This window comes from Galeopterus variegatus, unplaced genomic scaffold (assembly GCF_000696425.1).
Source record: "Galeopterus variegatus unplaced genomic scaffold, G_variegatus-3.0.2 Scaffold711, whole genome shotgun sequence".
Lineage (NCBI taxonomy): Eukaryota > Metazoa > Chordata > Mammalia > Dermoptera > Cynocephalidae > Galeopterus > Galeopterus variegatus.
In genome coordinates, this window is record NW_007726822.1 from 764,061 (window position 1) to 780,206 (window position 16,146).

At 56.4% G+C, this 16,146-nt stretch overlaps 1 protein-coding gene across 1 annotated transcript in view; it reads right to left on the reverse strand.

Annotated features, from left to right (window-relative positions):
- The window catches only part of CPSF1 (cleavage and polyadenylation specific factor 1, 160kDa), a 13,201-nt gene extending 305 nt beyond the window's left edge, over positions 1-12,896 (reverse strand). Inside the window, exons 1-36 of the mRNA XM_008571715.1 lie at positions 12,852-12,896; positions 7,988-8,015; positions 7,757-7,890; positions 7,506-7,586; positions 7,232-7,383; positions 6,982-7,128; positions 6,694-6,833; positions 6,510-6,620; positions 6,331-6,424; positions 6,117-6,204; positions 5,923-6,045; positions 5,739-5,790; positions 5,564-5,658; positions 5,421-5,495; positions 5,261-5,341; positions 5,084-5,173; positions 4,844-4,954; positions 4,616-4,757; positions 4,369-4,547; positions 4,146-4,282; positions 3,886-4,060; positions 3,606-3,812; positions 3,417-3,506; positions 3,159-3,302; positions 2,924-3,076; positions 1,974-2,090; positions 1,806-1,896; positions 1,635-1,719; positions 1,418-1,559; positions 1,189-1,341; positions 942-1,118; positions 794-860; positions 669-716; positions 442-597; positions 229-358; positions 27-165 (exon numbers count right to left, since the gene is read on the reverse strand). Of these exons, the coding sequence (XP_008569937.1) occupies positions 27-165; positions 229-358; positions 442-597; positions 669-716; positions 794-860; positions 942-1,118; positions 1,189-1,341; positions 1,418-1,559; positions 1,635-1,719; positions 1,806-1,896; positions 1,974-2,090; positions 2,924-3,076; positions 3,159-3,302; positions 3,417-3,506; positions 3,606-3,812; positions 3,886-4,060; positions 4,146-4,282; positions 4,369-4,547; positions 4,616-4,757; positions 4,844-4,954; positions 5,084-5,173; positions 5,261-5,341; positions 5,421-5,495; positions 5,564-5,658; positions 5,739-5,790; positions 5,923-6,045; positions 6,117-6,204; positions 6,331-6,424; positions 6,510-6,620; positions 6,694-6,833; positions 6,982-7,128; positions 7,232-7,383; positions 7,506-7,586; positions 7,757-7,890; positions 7,988-8,015; positions 12,852-12,896 (4,179 nt within the window). The remainder of the gene's footprint in view (positions 1-26; positions 166-228; positions 359-441; positions 598-668; positions 717-793; positions 861-941; positions 1,119-1,188; positions 1,342-1,417; positions 1,560-1,634; positions 1,720-1,805; positions 1,897-1,973; positions 2,091-2,923; positions 3,077-3,158; positions 3,303-3,416; positions 3,507-3,605; positions 3,813-3,885; positions 4,061-4,145; positions 4,283-4,368; positions 4,548-4,615; positions 4,758-4,843; positions 4,955-5,083; positions 5,174-5,260; positions 5,342-5,420; positions 5,496-5,563; positions 5,659-5,738; positions 5,791-5,922; positions 6,046-6,116; positions 6,205-6,330; positions 6,425-6,509; positions 6,621-6,693; positions 6,834-6,981; positions 7,129-7,231; positions 7,384-7,505; positions 7,587-7,756; positions 7,891-7,987; positions 8,016-12,851) is intronic.
- Between the last annotated feature and the right edge of the window lie 3,250 nt (positions 12,897-16,146).

Below are 16,146 nucleotides of genomic sequence, written 5' to 3' on the forward strand. Positions count from 1 at the left end.
GGGCGGGTGGGGTGGGCGGCACTCACGATGTCCGGCGTGGTGCCAATCTTCTTGGCCAGCTCGCCACGCTCCATGGTGCTGAGGTACAGGTAGCGGTTGAGCAGCTCCCCGTCAAGGACGTTCCGCACAGCATTCTGCAGAATTCGCCGGTCCACGTGCAGCATTCTAGGGGGAGGTAGGGGTCAGGGCAGGCCTGTGGGGGGCTGGGGAGGGAGGGAGCGCACTCACCGGAAGGCACGGGGGTTGAGGCCAGCGTGGTGGGGCAGCATAGTGGTCAGTGCATTCTGCAGCATAAGCAGCCGCCGATAGGTCTTTTCCTGCATAGGCAGCAGGAGCCCAATGCCACCGTCCAGTGTGGCTGGGGGGCAGGAGGGTGTGGTATGAGCTAGGCCGACCTGCACACAGCCCCACCCCCACGGCCTCGCTTGCCCCTGCACTCACCAAACCATGTGATGTGCTTGTTCTCCCACACAACCGACTTCTTGCTGGGCCCCTCAGTGGCTCCCCGGCACGGGGTCCTCCAGAACGTGTTCACATGGGCCCCCACATGGAAGTCTGCCCGGCGCAGCAGGCGCATTCCCCCGAAACTCTCCTTGGCTAGGTCAGAGCAACTTCAGTCACTGCCTGCCCATGCCCAGCCCAGACAGAGGGGCGAGGGAGCCACTCACCTTCCGGCAGGTACATGTACACCATGAGGTTGCGGTCCCGGTCAGACACTGGGGAACACAGGCCAGAGTCAGCCCCAGCCACCGCTAGAGTCTTGTGTCCCTGCCCCCAGGTCTCATGCACTCACCTAGGAAGCCCAGCTGGGCATTGTCCACCATGAAGTCCACGCTGTACACCTCCAAGGGCTTGGCATCCTGGGGAGGGGAGGGAAGGGCATCAGGGTTGGCCCTGGGCCAGTGCCCACCACAGACACAGGTGCCCAGGCCATGTGGTACCCGGGACACGAGGCTCAGGGTCTTGCTCTCCTCTTGGTAGCGCAGCAACGAGATGCTCTTCATGACGTCGGCAGCGAGGATGAAGTTCTTGACGCTGATCATCTGGTGGATGTACAGCTGGGTGTCGATGAACGCCATGCCCGTCAGCTCGCTGGCCCGCAGGCTCCACAGGAAGATCTGGGGGTGGGGTGCGGTAAGCCAGGGGCAGACAGCACAGGTGGGGGGGGGCAGGGGCAGGTAGGCACACCTTCTGGCCGATGGCCGACACCAGGTGGCCGTTGCAGTGGCACAGGGCGGTCACAGGCCCCTTCTGCTCCTTTTCATAGAGGACCTTGAACTTGTTCTTGGTCAAGGGCTGGCCTGGCTCAGGCACCACCTCAATCACGTCCATGATCAGGATCTGACAGGAGAGGCACACGTGGGGATGGCAGAGGGGATGCTGGGTGCTGCCTGCCCCCTGCCCACCAGCCTCTTACCCGCCCACGGCACGTGACCTCCTCCCCCTGCATGAGGCAGGTCCCAGCGGCCACGTAGCCCTTGAGGCCTGACACAGTCTCCTCGCTGCGCAGCGACACCGTTTTCATGCACGTCACGTGCTCCCACTCCTCCAGCTCGATCCTGCAGCGAGGCCAGGCGGCGTCAGGGTGCCACCCCTGGCCAGCGATGACAGCCCCCGCCCAGGCCCAGCCTCACCTGGCGTTAGGAATGGCCTCCCAGCTGACTGGGGAGATGAGCTGGATGGAGAAGGCCTCCTGCTGGGGGTGAATGTACCGATCATCTGCAGGGCCAAAGGGGTGACAGTTACAATGGGGCTGCCCCAAGAAGGAGCCCCCAGATGCGGGTGTCAGCTCAGATGTCACTCACCTCTCTCAATAGTCTCAAACTCCTTCTCCTCGCCAGTCATGCGTGGGATGCGGGTGCACGGCGTGTTGGTACTGGTGGCGACGGCATACACCTGGGGGTTAGAGGGTGTCACACACCAAAGGTCAGGCCCAGGAGGTCCCTGGTACAGTATTGGGGTGGGACACAGACCTTGGACTCCACATGGTAAGCCACATAGTGGGCTGTACAGCGCAGCGGGATCTTCCTGACAGGCCACGGGGCGTCGTAGGACAGGTAGGCAGGCAGGACGCTGATCCTCAGCTCACCCTGCAGGGGGTGGGGGCAGAGCAGGGTCAGAGAGGCCGGGGCCGGCAGGATGGACAGACCCGGGCTGCTGAGGGCTCCCGGGGACACGGCCCTCGGTGCTGATGGGGCAGGCAGGCGATGCCCTGGAAGGGGCCACAGCCGTGGCGCCCAGGGCTTCTTGGTCAGTGAACTCCTGCCATTCTCCCAGGCTCCCAAGGCTGGGGGATGTTGGCCACTGGGCACGGGAGGGCCAGGCCGAGAGGACGCTGAAGGCTGCAGGCAGAAGGTGACCACAGATAGGCCACGTTGGGGACTGCAAAAATAGGCAGAGGGAGCTCCAATAGTCCTGAGTCTACCAGTACCTGGAGGCACTCCCCATGCCACAGTCCTAGGTGACCCAGGTGGTCACTGCTATCACCTTGGTGGCACAGATGAGGAAAACAAGGCTTAGAGAGTGTGTGCCTTCCCAAAGTCATGCAGCAATTGAGGGGCACGGTGGAGTTCAAGCCAGCTCGGCCTGACTCCTGAGGAAGGGCTGAAGCTAAGCCGGAGCCAGGGCCTGCTGGGTGAGCCCATCAGCCAGGCTGTGTGCTCCCAGCCGCCTCCGCCTCCAGGTGTCCCCACCACCAAGCCTGGTCCCACCATGTGGCCCTGGCTCCTCCAGCCTCTGCATGCGCCTCCCTGGGCCTGCAGCTGGAGCTAAGTTCCCTCCTGTCCTCTACCCAGCTGCCCAGGGCCTCATTTCTGGGGCACCAGTGCTCAGTCCGGCCCAGGACAGCATCAGGACAGTGGTCATGTGGGCTGGTGGGGGTGGGTCAGGGAGCACTGGAGGGAACCAGGCTGGTCCTTCCTACCTGTCTGTTGAAGTACAGGAAGCCACGGGGGCAGTTGACGTTGTGGAATGGGGCAAAGGAGTCTATGGGGCCGTCGATGCCCATGGGGTGCAGCCGCAGGGCCCCCCGGCCGGTCACCAGGAGCCAGTGGGGCGAGGGGCCACAGATGAACACCTGGAGGCAGGGACTGTGAGGATGCTGTGGGCCAGGTCCCATCTGCCCTCTCCCCTGGACACTCGCAAAGCCACTTGCATACCCCTGAATAGCCATAAATATCCTCAAAGTAGCGGAAACGTGCCACGCGGCCACGGGCCCCAGCCCCCTCCTCGGTGCTGCCACCTTCTGCCTTCTTCTTGGATGGCTTTGGTTTCTTCTCACGGAAGTTGATGTTGTGGGGGACCTGTGGGGGTGCCACCATAAAGGCCAGGTCATCCAGAAGCTGCTGGCCTGGACCTCTACCAACTCCTGCGTCACACGCCCTCCCCACGCCCCAGCAGGGTCCAGCCGCCAGCACCTTCTTGAAGCGGACTTTGAGGTTGCCCTGGCCAAGCTGAGAGTCATGGGGGAAGGCCTCGTAGATGAGCAGCTCCTGGTCCACGTGCACCTGGGGGCACAGGGCAGGGCCATGGAGGACGAGGGCAGGGCTGTGGGGGGTGCATGGCGGAGGCGGTGGGGTGGACAGGTGGCCATCAGCTGCACTCACCAGCAGATAGGGCCTGCTCTGGCGGCTCCCCAGTGCAACCAGCAGCACCTCCTTGACAAGGGGCAGCTCTCCCTGGCGCGTGGCCTCCTCTTTGCGGGCCTCGCCCTGCGTGGTGGGCTGCCCGAAGGAGCTGTCCACCAGGACCCGCTGCCCCACAGGAAAGTTCTTCACCAGGAACACCAGCCGCCAGTCAGGGAGCTGATAGATCTGGGGGGGTGGGCAACAGTGAGCTGGGATGGGGCAGGGGACCAGCTGTGCCACAGCCCAGGATGCCACCTACCTCCATGGTTCCGTTCTCCCTCACGAGCAGGCACCAGTGGGTGGGCTCTGCCCGGAAGGGTGTGGGGTCCCGGTCGGCAGGGGGCTGGCTGCTCCTTCGGGTCTCCTCCTTGCTGGGACTGAAGAGGGAGCCTGAGTCCCCATACAGCATCTCCTCCTCATCATCTACTGTGGGGCTGGGGGCCAGCAGATGTGTCACAGGTGGCCTGCCACAGGGCTACAGGGCCCAGGCCCCCACCTGTACCCCAGCCCCCCATGCACCTCGTCTCTGAGCCCAGACCCTCCGCCTCCAAGCCACTGCGGGCCCCCAGCTCATCACGGGCCCCTCCCAGGCGACTCTCGGTGGTGAACATGCCACTGACATCACGGTACAGGCAGAGTGTAATCACCTTGGACTGCTGTGGGGAGAGGGGCGGGCTCAGTGGCGGGTCAGGGGACAGCAGGCATAGGGGTTGGGGGGCCTACATGGTGTGGGGGGGCCTACATGGTGTAGGGGGGGCTTGTGCAGTGCCAGGCGGTGGTGGCGGCCACTGTATGAGTCGCTCTTGAGCAGGAACATGGTGACGTGGCCCTCAGCACTCATGATGACCACGTAGGGGTCGGCCACAGCACACTGCACGATGGGGGCACCCAGGTCCACAGGGATGAAATGCAGCTGGTTCACTGTGGGCACAGGGCAGTCAGTACACACCGCCCAGGGCCCATCCACCCAGGCTAGCCCAGACACCCACCTCCTTCCAGCAAGCGGATGCCCAGGGGTGACACTTGGACAATGTAGCGATTGTCCCCGATGTTTCCAGCAAAGACCGTGGGGCCCTGTGTGGCAAAGCCGCTGGTGTCCAGCTCCATGATCTCCTGCCCCGTCTGCAGGATCTGTGGGCCACAGCAGTGAGATGGGCTTCTCCCTACAGGACCCAGGACCCAGGACCCAGGCTCCAGGTCCCAAGCCCCACCCTCACCATGGTTGAATCTTCCCGGCTCAGGATAAGAAACCCGTGTCTGTGTCCGTCATCTTCTGCCTCAGGGGTGTTGGGCTCCTGCTCTGCCCCCTCTCCCTTGGGGGTCTCCTCCTGTGAAGGCCGAAGGGGAGCAGGGCAGGACGCCAGAGTCAGGTCAAGGGCAAGCGTGCAGCTCTTACCACCAGACCCCACTGCCCCCAGACCACCACGCAGGCAATCCACAGGAAGGGTAGTGCCTACCTCCTCCTTACGTACAGGGGCAATGACCGTCCACATGTCATAGCAGCCTGGAAGTTCAAAGGTTGTCACCACTTGGGGCCGGATACTCTTCTGGAATGATGATGGCGTGGGGGTCAGGGGGTCAGCCCACCCAGGTCCCACCAAGGAGGCGCCCACCCCCCATCTGTCCTTGCACACCTGCAGCACCGAGAGGGCCCCGTTCTTCCCGTAGCCGGAGCAAACCACAATCTCCAGGTCTGGCTCAGGGCTGTTCTGGAACTGCACAGGGGCTGGGGTAAGGACTGTGCCCCTTGCCCCCGCACACACCCCAGCCCCTGCCCCCCTCCCCCTCAGGCACCTCTTCAGAGAGGAAGGCGGGCTCGCCCATGGCAGCATTGGCACAGGGTCCGATGTTAAGGATGCTGTCACACACCTGTGGGCACAGCAGCAGTCAGGTGGGCTGGTGGGGGTAGGACACCCCCTTGCTGTCCCCAATCTCACCTCAAAGGAGTAGGTGGCCAGCTGTGTGCCTGACTGGGCCTCACTGCCGTACACTTCAATCTCATCCACCTCATCCTGTGCCACCGATTTGCCCCCTGTAGCACACAAAGCCCACCTGAGCCCAGCCCTGGGTCACCTGGCCCCTCACCTGGCCAGCCCTGGCCCAGCCCCTCACCTGACCAGCCCACTGTGGCATCCACTCGCTTCTTCTTCGAGGGGGGCTCTTCCTGTGAGGCAGGAAGGAAGGCGAGATACTCACCAAGGCCATGCGCACACAGAAGCCACGCACACACCAAGGCCACCAGCCATACCGAGGCCACCTGCACACTGAGGCGCAGCCCCACAGGCCCCACACCCACCTTGTCTGCAGCCTCACGGAGGGCACTGGTCGGGGGCTCCTGCAGCTTCTCCGTGTACTTGAGGAGCAGGGAGTTCCCCAAGCGAGAGCCCAGGAACAGGTACCCAGGTTCCATGGTGACCATCTGAAGGCGAGGGCAGTGGGTGAGGGTGGGATGGGCCTGGACCCAGTGCCAACCCCCCAGTCCCAACTCACGCTGGTGGTGAGGACGCTGGCAGCTGCCTTGTCGAAGTGGAACGCTCGAACGCTGCGCATGCCATCGGTGATGAGGGTCAGCACGTAGCTTTGTGGCAGAACATGGGGAGCACTAAGTGGGGGCGGGGATGAGGGGGAGCTGGGGAGGTGGGAACACGGGGGGGTTGGGGACATGAGGGACACTGAGTGGGACAGGGGATGTCAGGGGGCTCACATCTCGCCGCCCTTGAGGGAGATGACCATCTTGTCATAGGAGATGAAGGCAGCCTGGGCACAGTCCAGGGTGATCCGCACACCTTCCTGGGTGCCTATGGGCGGGGCAGTCAGCTAGGCAGGATCTGCCCCCACGTCCCTTGGCCACCCATGGCTGCCCCAGCCCCCGCCTACACTCACGGAGGGGGAAGGCAGTGGTGCCTGTGGTGAGGCTGTTGAGAGCGACGCCATATGGGGGGACACTCTGGTTCAGGTACAACAGTGAGTTGACAGCAAAGACCACCACTCCACCTGCAGGTGGACACAGGTGGTGGGCGGGGCTCAGTGCCCCACCTTCACCAGTCTCCACCCCTATGGCCCTCACCTATGGGCTTGGGCACGGCCAGGGCCTGGGTGCAGTCGAAGGGCAGGCTGGTGAGGGACCAGATGACAGGGTGTACCTTCTGTGTGATGTTCAGCGAGATGGCCACGATGGAGCACGTGTCCTGCCTCACGGCCACCCTCCTGGGGCAGCAGGAGGGTCAGCCAGGGGGCCGGCGGCCCAGCCCCAGCTCCTCCCTTGGAGCAAGCTCCATGCCCCTCCATCCAGCCCCACCCCAGGCAGAGGCAGCTTGGAGCCTGCAGCACAGAGGGGCCTCCCTGGGGGTCTCACCCGGGCCAGGTCTGGTTGGGCTCAAACAGGATAAGCAGGGTGGGCTCGTAGTAGCCGTGCAGGAACTGCAGATCGATGATGTTCAGCAGCTTCTCATCCAGGGCCCGCACATCGATGATGTAGCTGGGCAGGAAGCTGGACCTCTGCCTGGGGGGCCAGGGGCTTCAGCAGGAGAGGAGGGGTATGGGGGGAAGAGGGAACTTGGGGCCCCTGTGCCCCTCAGAACCCTGGCTGCCCAGCCAGCACTCACCCCTCACCCATGAGCCCCTCGTGCTCCTCGGCCAGGCTCTCCCTGCGGAAGGGCAGGACCACCAGCCGCGTGCCATAGATGAGCATGGCCGCGCAGCGCCCATCAGGGTCCACACGCACTCGCGGCGTGTGCACGTTCTGCACAAACCCGTCCTGGGGGCAGAGGGGGAATCAGCCAGGCCCTGAGGCAGGAGACCCTGAGAGCAGCACTCAGGTGGGGGAACAGGGATGGGGGCAGGGACAGTCGCTGTGCTGGGGCCGGGGCTTGGACCTACCCGAAGCTCAGGTTCCTCAAAGTAGTGCAGGGAAAGGGTCTTCAGGTCATGGGTACCCGGGTCATACTCCACCACTGACAGCTGGGGGCAGGAAAGTCACAACTGTGGCCGCCCAGCACCAGCCCTGTTGGTGCCAGTCAGCCCTGCCCAGGACTGCTTCCCACAACCCACTGCTGTGCCAGGACCTGCCTTCCAGGCCGCTGGCACGCACTCCCACCCCTGGCCAGGCCACCCCCAAGCCCACCACTCACCTTGGCATCCTTGAAACTTAGGAGCAGGGCGTCCCGCTTGGCACCTGCCAGCTGCACGCTTGCCATGGACATGACATTGCCAAAGAAGGAGAAGGTGGCCACCAGCTCCAGCTTCTCCCGGTGCGCCTTCCCCTCTAGGAGAGGCCAGTAGGTTCAGGTCTCAGCCATCAGACGCCCTGGCCACCCGCATGCCCCCAACTGTGGGGCTTAGGGCAGCCACCCTGCACTCACCTGTGCTCCGGTCATTCTTGGTCAGGGCCTGCAAGAGAGAGGAAGAGGGGGCAGGGATGGGTCACACACCTGGCAGTCTCGCCTCATACAGGGACTCAGCCGTTAGGAACTAGGAGAAAAGACCACCCGGGGCTGGACCCTGTCACTGGGCCCTGCCCAAACCTTCTCTGTGGTGGGGAGCGTGAACCAGGTGTTCCTGGAGACAGCTGTGTGCTCCCCCACCTGACAGGGCCAACTCATGCCCTCACCCCCGTGTCCCCGCCTCTGGCCACAGGAAGTGCTTCCCCAGGAAGCTCGCACCTCACAGCTTCACCAGCAGCCCACCCCCATGCTGCAAGCACCAGGCTCACAGGCTGGGCAGTGCCCTCTGTGCACCCACAGACTCACACCTGAGTCCTGAACAGCCCAGCGCTGGCCCCTGGGCCCAGCTCCGGCCAAGGCAGCACTCTACAAGTCATGCTACCAGCCGGAACCAAGGGGTGCCAGTAGCTACTGACATGCATGACTGTTAAAATGGAGGAGGCTCTGAGTTCTTCAGATATGTCAGGGTGCCCACTGAGCCAGGAATGGGCATTGCCCAATGCCAGGCTGCCTTCCCCTAGCCTATGTCCCTCAAGGTGCCCTTTAAGGCCGAAAATGACCATACTGCACTAGGTAAACAGAAGAGGCACGGCCACCTCCTGCACCTGGCTACGGAACAGACGGTCATTTTTCTTTTACAAAAAGACAAGGAATCCAAGTTTCACTGCCTTTTCATGATTAATAGACTGTTCTTTGCTACTAAGTAACTATTTAAAGAAAACTAACAAACACGTTTATATGCCATCCCCTCAAGGCAAAGGAGCATTTTATCTATGAGTTAAAAAAAGGTCATTTTTCATAACACACTTGTGTTATGGGGAAGGCATCCTGAGAAGGGCTTCTTGAGAAAAGCCCTATGGTTAACGCAGCAGATACAGAAAAGCCATCAATAAATCCCATACCCAGGGCCGGCCCGTGGCTCACTCTGGAGAGTGTAGTGCTGAGAACACCAGGGCCCCAGGTTCGGATCCTATATAGAGATGGCTGGTTAGCTCAATGGTCGAGTGTGGTGCTGACAACACCAAGTCAAGAGTTAAGATCCCCTTACTGGTCATCTTTAAAAAACTAAAATAAAAAATCAATCAATCAATCAATCAAACCCATACCCATTTCATAGCAAAGGAAACTCCAGGCCCAGAGGGCTTCACCAGCAAACTCTACCAGAATTATGCTTCAGAAATAAAGACAAACTTCAAAAAATACAAACAAAACCAAAAAACCCATTGGCACTGGGCTGATGGCACTTCAGGAGGCTCAGACAACCCCACAGCCCACAGGCAGATGAGACAGGAAGTTACACCAAACTCCTCAGCATACCTGCAAATGAGCCTGGTGACTGACATGCAGAAAGGACACTACTTCAGGGGCCGGCCCGTGGCTCACTCGGGAGAGTGTGGTGCTGATAACACCAAGGCCACGGGTTCGGATCCCATATAGGGATGGCCGGTTAGCTCACTGGGTGAGCGTGGTGCTGACAACACCAAGTCAAGGGTTAAGATCCCCTTACCAGTCATCTTTAAAAAAAAAAAAAAAGGATACTACTTCACAGCCAAGTTGAGTTATTCCAGGAATGCAAGATTAGTTTACCATAAAAACTTCTATGACTATAATTTACCGTACTATCAAAATTAAGTAGAAAAATCATATATTATTTCAATGGATATAAAAAACCATTTGAGGGCTGGCCAGTAAGCTCAGGTGTTTAGAGAGTGGTGTTATAAAACCAAGGTCAAGGGTTTGGATCCCCATACTGGCAAGCCACCAAAAATAAAACAAAACAAAAACCATTGGATAAATAACAGAACCCATTCATGATAAAAATTCTTATTAAAACAAGAGCAGAAGAGAACTTTCTTAATTGAACAAAGGGTATCTACAAAAAAATCTAGAGCAACATTGCATTTGGAGTAAAATGTGAAAGTTTTCCCTCTGTGATCAGGACTGGCCAAGCATACCTACTCTCCCCAAGCCAGGTACAAGGTCAATACACAGAGACCAATTGTATTTCTTGTATAGATGCAAGAAACAGAGAATGAAAATTTAAAAGAATTTGTCCAAAACTGATGAAAAGCATCAATCTATAGACTCAAGAAGGTCAGCAAATCTCAAGCAGGATAAATACAAGGAAAACCACACCCAGGCATATCATAGTTGAAAAATAGAAAACCAAAGACAAAGATCTTAAAAGCAGCCAAAGGACAAAAGAGGTACCACCTTCATAAAAGCTGACTTGCCTCAGAAACCACTCAAAGCCAGAAGACAGGAATAACATCTTGAAAGTCATCTTGACTGATAAAAAAGTCAATCTACAATTCTAAATCCAATGAAAATATCCCTTGTAAAGAAAGCTGAAATTTTCAGACAAAGGAAAGCAGAGCAAGTTCATTGCCAATGGATGCCTCCTGTAAGAATTACGAAAGGAAGTTCTTCAGATTGAAGAGCTCAGTGATAAAAACAGATTATAACCTGCTGAATAAAGTGAGAATCCATGAGTCTGTGATGATGTAAACAAATAAATAAATAAACGGGAAAAGGGAAAGCTCATGCTTACAATAGAAAGCCGACTACTAAATGGAGAAGAAAATTGTAGAATCAGGAAAGCACCATTCCTTGCCATCATAATCAATGATTCTGGTAAACACAATCAACGGATACCAAAACTCACCACATGGAAATTTGAGAACTAACAGGATATTTACATAGTCTCAAAATATGTCCACATGAGACACTTTTTAGTTAGCTAAAGGAAACACAGTCACCTTACAGTGGGGAAACCAGCGATACCACCCAAACCAAGCATCAAAGCCAACACTCAGGGATAAGCAAAGGGCCTCGAGGAGCCTCCTGACACAATAAGCTGTTGAGGACCAGTGCCTCTTCCGGGGTATTCCTGCCAAAAATGCAAGACCCCATCTAATCACCAGGGAATATCTGACATCCTACCAAATAACTGCTCTGTGTCCTTCAATCAAGTCAGCGTCATTAAAGACAAAAAGTGAGCAACCGCTCCAGGTTAAAAGAGGCTAAGTACAGCCCAGCAGTGACCACCCAGCTGCCACAGGAAGTGCCCCAAGTTCTCCTGACCCAGGGCAGTGGGGAGCCTCGGGCCTCAGCCACACACACACACACACACACACACACACACACACACACCACCACCCCCAACATGTGCAACCAGCCCAGCGACAACCACCAAGCCACAGCAAGAAGGGCCCTGGGTTCCCAAGCTGGGATGGTGGGAGTCAAGGGCTTTTGCCACACCCCCCGACATCTGCACCCAGCCCAGCAATGACCAAGCCACTGCTGGAAGCCCAGCGGCCTCCCCTGTGAGAATGAGGGGGGTGCCACAGGCCTCAATCCCGCCCCTCCTCCTTCCTCCTTCTATCCCATTTCCTTCCCTTATCCCCTCCCTCCCAACTGCTCTGCAACATCATCCTAGAATGTAAAAAATATTAATAAAATTACATTTTCTTTAAAAAAAAAAAAAAAGAGAAGCTAAGTGCACATTTCAACTGAACAGACTGAGGAGCCAAGATTTTCTTCTGCTATGAGGCCCAGCACAAGGACAACTGGTCAGCTCTAAGACCTGGAGTCACATCAGGGTCCTGATTTAGGCTACTGCTCTGTGGTTCTCAAAAAGTCTTGTCGTCAAGACACACAGGACCCATCTAGGACCTAAGGGACATCCTACCTGCAACCCAGTCTCCAGGTTCAGTAAAGAGACAGAGAAAGGAAGCAGATACGGCAGAATGTCCACATTTGAGACTCTGGGTGAAGGTGCACCGGAAGTACTTGCATTAGTCTTGCAACTTTTCTAATAACACAGCTTTAACACACACACGTACACAGAATTCGTGATAATCTTGTAGACAAGTCCTCCTCTTGTTCATCTTCAAAATAGTCTTAGATAGTCTTGATTTTTGGCTCTTCCATGTAAATCTGAGAATCAGATTCTTAAATCTGATGAGAAACCCCATTGCAAGTTTGATCGGAAGGACACTGAATTTATAGATTAATTTAGGGAGAGTGGAATCTTCACATATTAAGACTTCCCACCCATAACCATGATATATTTTATTGTTCATTTGGGACCTTTATTAATTTCAATAAAGTATTACACATTTTTTCTCCATTCAGGTCACAGGGGCCTTTTGTGCTGCCCAACTGTCACACCATGACTGCCCAGGCCACCTTCTCTTCCCTCTCATTGCACAGCAACACCCCCCCCACCTTTATGCTCAACTGATTTTGCTTCCTGCCTTCTCCCACCGCGCTGTGCCCCATCTGCCCCCCACTTTCTGCCTTCCTCCTATGGCTGTGGATGAGCTGGTCATTGCCCAAGCCTGCACTTGCTCTAGATTCCCTGGGACAGATTCAAGACAGCTGTGAAAGGGGGCCCATCTTCCTCCTCCAGATGAATCTGGACTGGGGGCTGCTCTGAAGGATAGGCTGTGGTGGTAGAGACACCGTGGCCTCCTGGTCTAGCCCTTATGATGATGGGCAACTTCATTCTTGGCCTCCAAGAGCCCAGAGTTACTGTAAGAAGCCCAACTACCCAGAGGCAGCCATGCTGCCAGGAAAACCAAGCTAGCCATGTGGGGGAAGAAGTGGAGGGATGGAGGGGGCACATGCCGAGGCCCAGCCCTGGTGTAGCAGAGCCAAGGTGTTCCCACAGGCCCTGCTGTGTCCTGCGCAAACCCAGGCCCCAGGTGTGTGTGCTTGTGATGACAGACTGTGGTTGTTGGTTCCAGGCAGTTTGTGACACAGCAATGACTGCACTGACCCCGACCATCTGGCCCACGCAAGGGCTGTCCAGCTCTCCCTCCATCAGCGCCCTCTTCTGCTGCCTCGCACTTACTCTCTGGTGAGAGAGTAGGCAAACTGTCCTGTGAAGGGCCAGAGAGCAAATATCTGTGGCTTTGTGGCCACATCTGGTCTCTTGAGGATCCTCTTTGGAGTTTTTTACAACCCTTTCAAAATGTAAAAAACATCCTCAGTGGGCTGAGAGTGGGCTGGGGCTGTAGACCCCTGCTCCCGCGGCCCCTTCCCTGCAGCGCACCCCGCGCTGCTGGTTCTGTCTTTGGCCCTCTCTCCTGCCAGTGGCTGCTGTGCTGCACTGCCTCCCTCTGCACAGACCTCCTCCAGAGAGCTGCGTCTACTGTGCCAATTCTCTTCCTCCACACGGATCTCAACCCTATTCCAGTCAGGCCCATACCCCTGCCTCCCACCAGACTGCCTTATCAGGGTCAGCAGGAGCCTCCAGGTCTCAGGCCTCGCCTGAGGTCCAGCAGCGTGGGACCCAGCAGCAGGCCCCTCCTCCAATATGCTGTCTTCCCTGGGCTTCCAGGACACCCCCTGGTTTTCCTCCTACCTCCCTGACCACATCTCCTCCTGCTCCTCGAAGGCCTCTCCTCATCTCCCAACCTCTCAATGTGGGGGTGCCCCAGGGCCCTGTCCTTGGCTACCTGCTGGGTGATCTCAACCAGCTTCAGAGGGCAGATACTACCCACAGGCTGAAGACCCCGACTTTACCTCCAGCCCAGATCTCACTGATGGCCGTCGACTTTTACAGACAAATTGGAAGTTATGCCTGATGTAAAATCAGCACCGCAGCATGTCTACACTTTCCAGCACCGTGACAGCCCCAACAACCCCTGCCTCCCACCATTCACAACCTCTGCAGACCTGTGGCCAGCAGAACACAGCAGATGTGACAGTGTGTCACTTGGGAGACTAGGTTATAAAAGACACCGCGACTTCAGTCTTGGTGGGTCTCTCTCATTCTAGCAGAGGCTGCCACGTTGTGAGCAACCCCATGTGATAAGAAACTGAGGCCTCCAGCCAACAGCCATGTGAGTGAGCTGGGAGCAGAAATTCCAGCCCCAGTCAAACCTTCAGAGAAAGGCAGCGCTGACCAACATCTTCACTGCAGCCTCATGAGAGAACCTGAGTAGGAGATCAACTAAACCACTCTCAGATTCCTGACCTGCAGAAACTACAAAATATTGTCTCTTGTCTTAAGCATCTAAGTTTCGGGGTAACGTGTAATGCAAAACCAGTAACTTTGCAATGTCCAGAAATGAGCTCCTAAGCCCTCCCATTACACTCATAGCCTTCTTTATCTCCATCCCTCCAGATGCCCAGACCAAAATTCAGAACGGCTGTCCAGAGAACCTGGCAAAACCTTGGCATCACCTTCAGCTCCTCTTTCACACCCCACCCCGTCCTTCCTGAACCTGATGGCTTTCTGCCACCTCCACTGCTACTCCACTGGTCCCAGCCACTATTGCCTAGTCCTTACTGGCTGTCATCACCTCCTGACTGGTCTTTCTGACTCTTACATTGTCTTTCAACGAGGTGGCCAGTGACTCTTATAAAACATGAGCCAGGTCAGATCACTCCTCTGCCAAAACCTTGACTCCCCATTTGACTTGGAATCAGCATTCAACTCCTGCAAAAAAAATCAGCACCTCACCCTCTGTTACCTCTCTGATCCACTCTCTCACCTCACTCATGGCCTCCTGGCTGGTCCTGGAACACTCCAGCACCCTCCTGCACCAGGACCTTTGCTCTGGCTGTGCCCTCTGCCAGAAACCTCTTTGCCTGACACCCACAAGGCTCCTCTCCACCACCTCCTCCTCATCTGATCAAATCCCACCTTCCAAAGCAGACGAGATTTGGACCGCACAGCAACATGGACCGGATGGCTAGCTCCATGAAGCAGATGCCCAACCCACTGCCCAAGGTGCTGAGCCGGCGCAGGGTTGGTGCAGGAATGGAGGCGGGGGAGCACGAGAGTTTTGAGCAGACTCAGACAAGCTGATACTAAAATTGACGTGGAAATTCAAATGACCCCAAATAGCCAAAACAATCTTGAAAAAGAACAAAGTTGGTGAACTCATACTTCCCAATGTCGAAACTTACTACAAAACTACAGTAATCAAGATAGTGTGGAACTGGCATGAGGACAGAAATACAGATGGTGGAATAGACGGTCCCTAGCGTCACTCTCTCCCACAAATCAACCGATTTACAACTATAAAAACATAACATCAAGTGCATACGGAACGGGGAGACATCCAGTGGAGGAGGCAGAAGCTCCACGGAGACCACAAGCCCTGCGGGGCCGCCGCCGCATGATCCAGCAGATAGGCTGCACCACCGCCACCCGCCTCCATTCCCAGACCGGCCCAGTGAGCACAGCGTGGGGAGACGTCCAGCAGGGGAGGCGGAGGCTCAGCAGAAACCACACACCCTGTGGGGCCGCCACTGCGTGATCCAGCAGGTAGGCTTCACCGCAGGAACCCAGCTCCATTCCCAGCCCGGCCCAGTGCACACAGAACAGGGAGACGTCCAGCACAGGAGGTGGAAGTCAGCAGAGACCACACACCATGCGGTACTGCCCCGTGACCCAGCAGCCCAGCCAAGTCCAAGCTGACCGGAGAGGTGGCTCCCCAGAGAGGCCGAAGACCCGAGGCAACCACACATGCAAGGCACTAGTGGCCAACTGAGCAGTCACTGAGGTAGCCATACCAAATTGGCAACCCCAGCAACATCTTAGTCAGACAATAGTGTCAAACCTGTGGACTGTAAAACCCCCTGCCGCAATGAATAAACATCAAAGAAAAAATACCAGAAATATGAAAAATCAAGAAAGTACACCACCAAAGCGCAATGAATAAACATCAAAGAAAAGACACCAGAAATATGAAAAACCAAGAAAGTACACCACCCTAAGGTAATAAATCTCAAGCTCTAGATCCTATACAACAAGAAGCCCTTGAAATGACTGACAAGGAATTTCAAGTGATAATTCTAAGGAAACTGAATGAGATACAAGAAAACTCAGCTACACATCATGATGAAATGAGGAAAAGTATACAGGACTTGAAAGAACAAATGTACAAGGAATCAATGCCCTGAAAAAAAATGTAGCAGAACTTGCCGAACTGAAGAAGCTATTCAGCGAAATAAAAAACACAATGGAGAGTTTAACCAGCAGCCTTATCGAAGATGTAGAGAGAACCTCTGAACTTGAAGATGGGCTGGTTGAAATAACACAAGCAGACAAAAAAAAA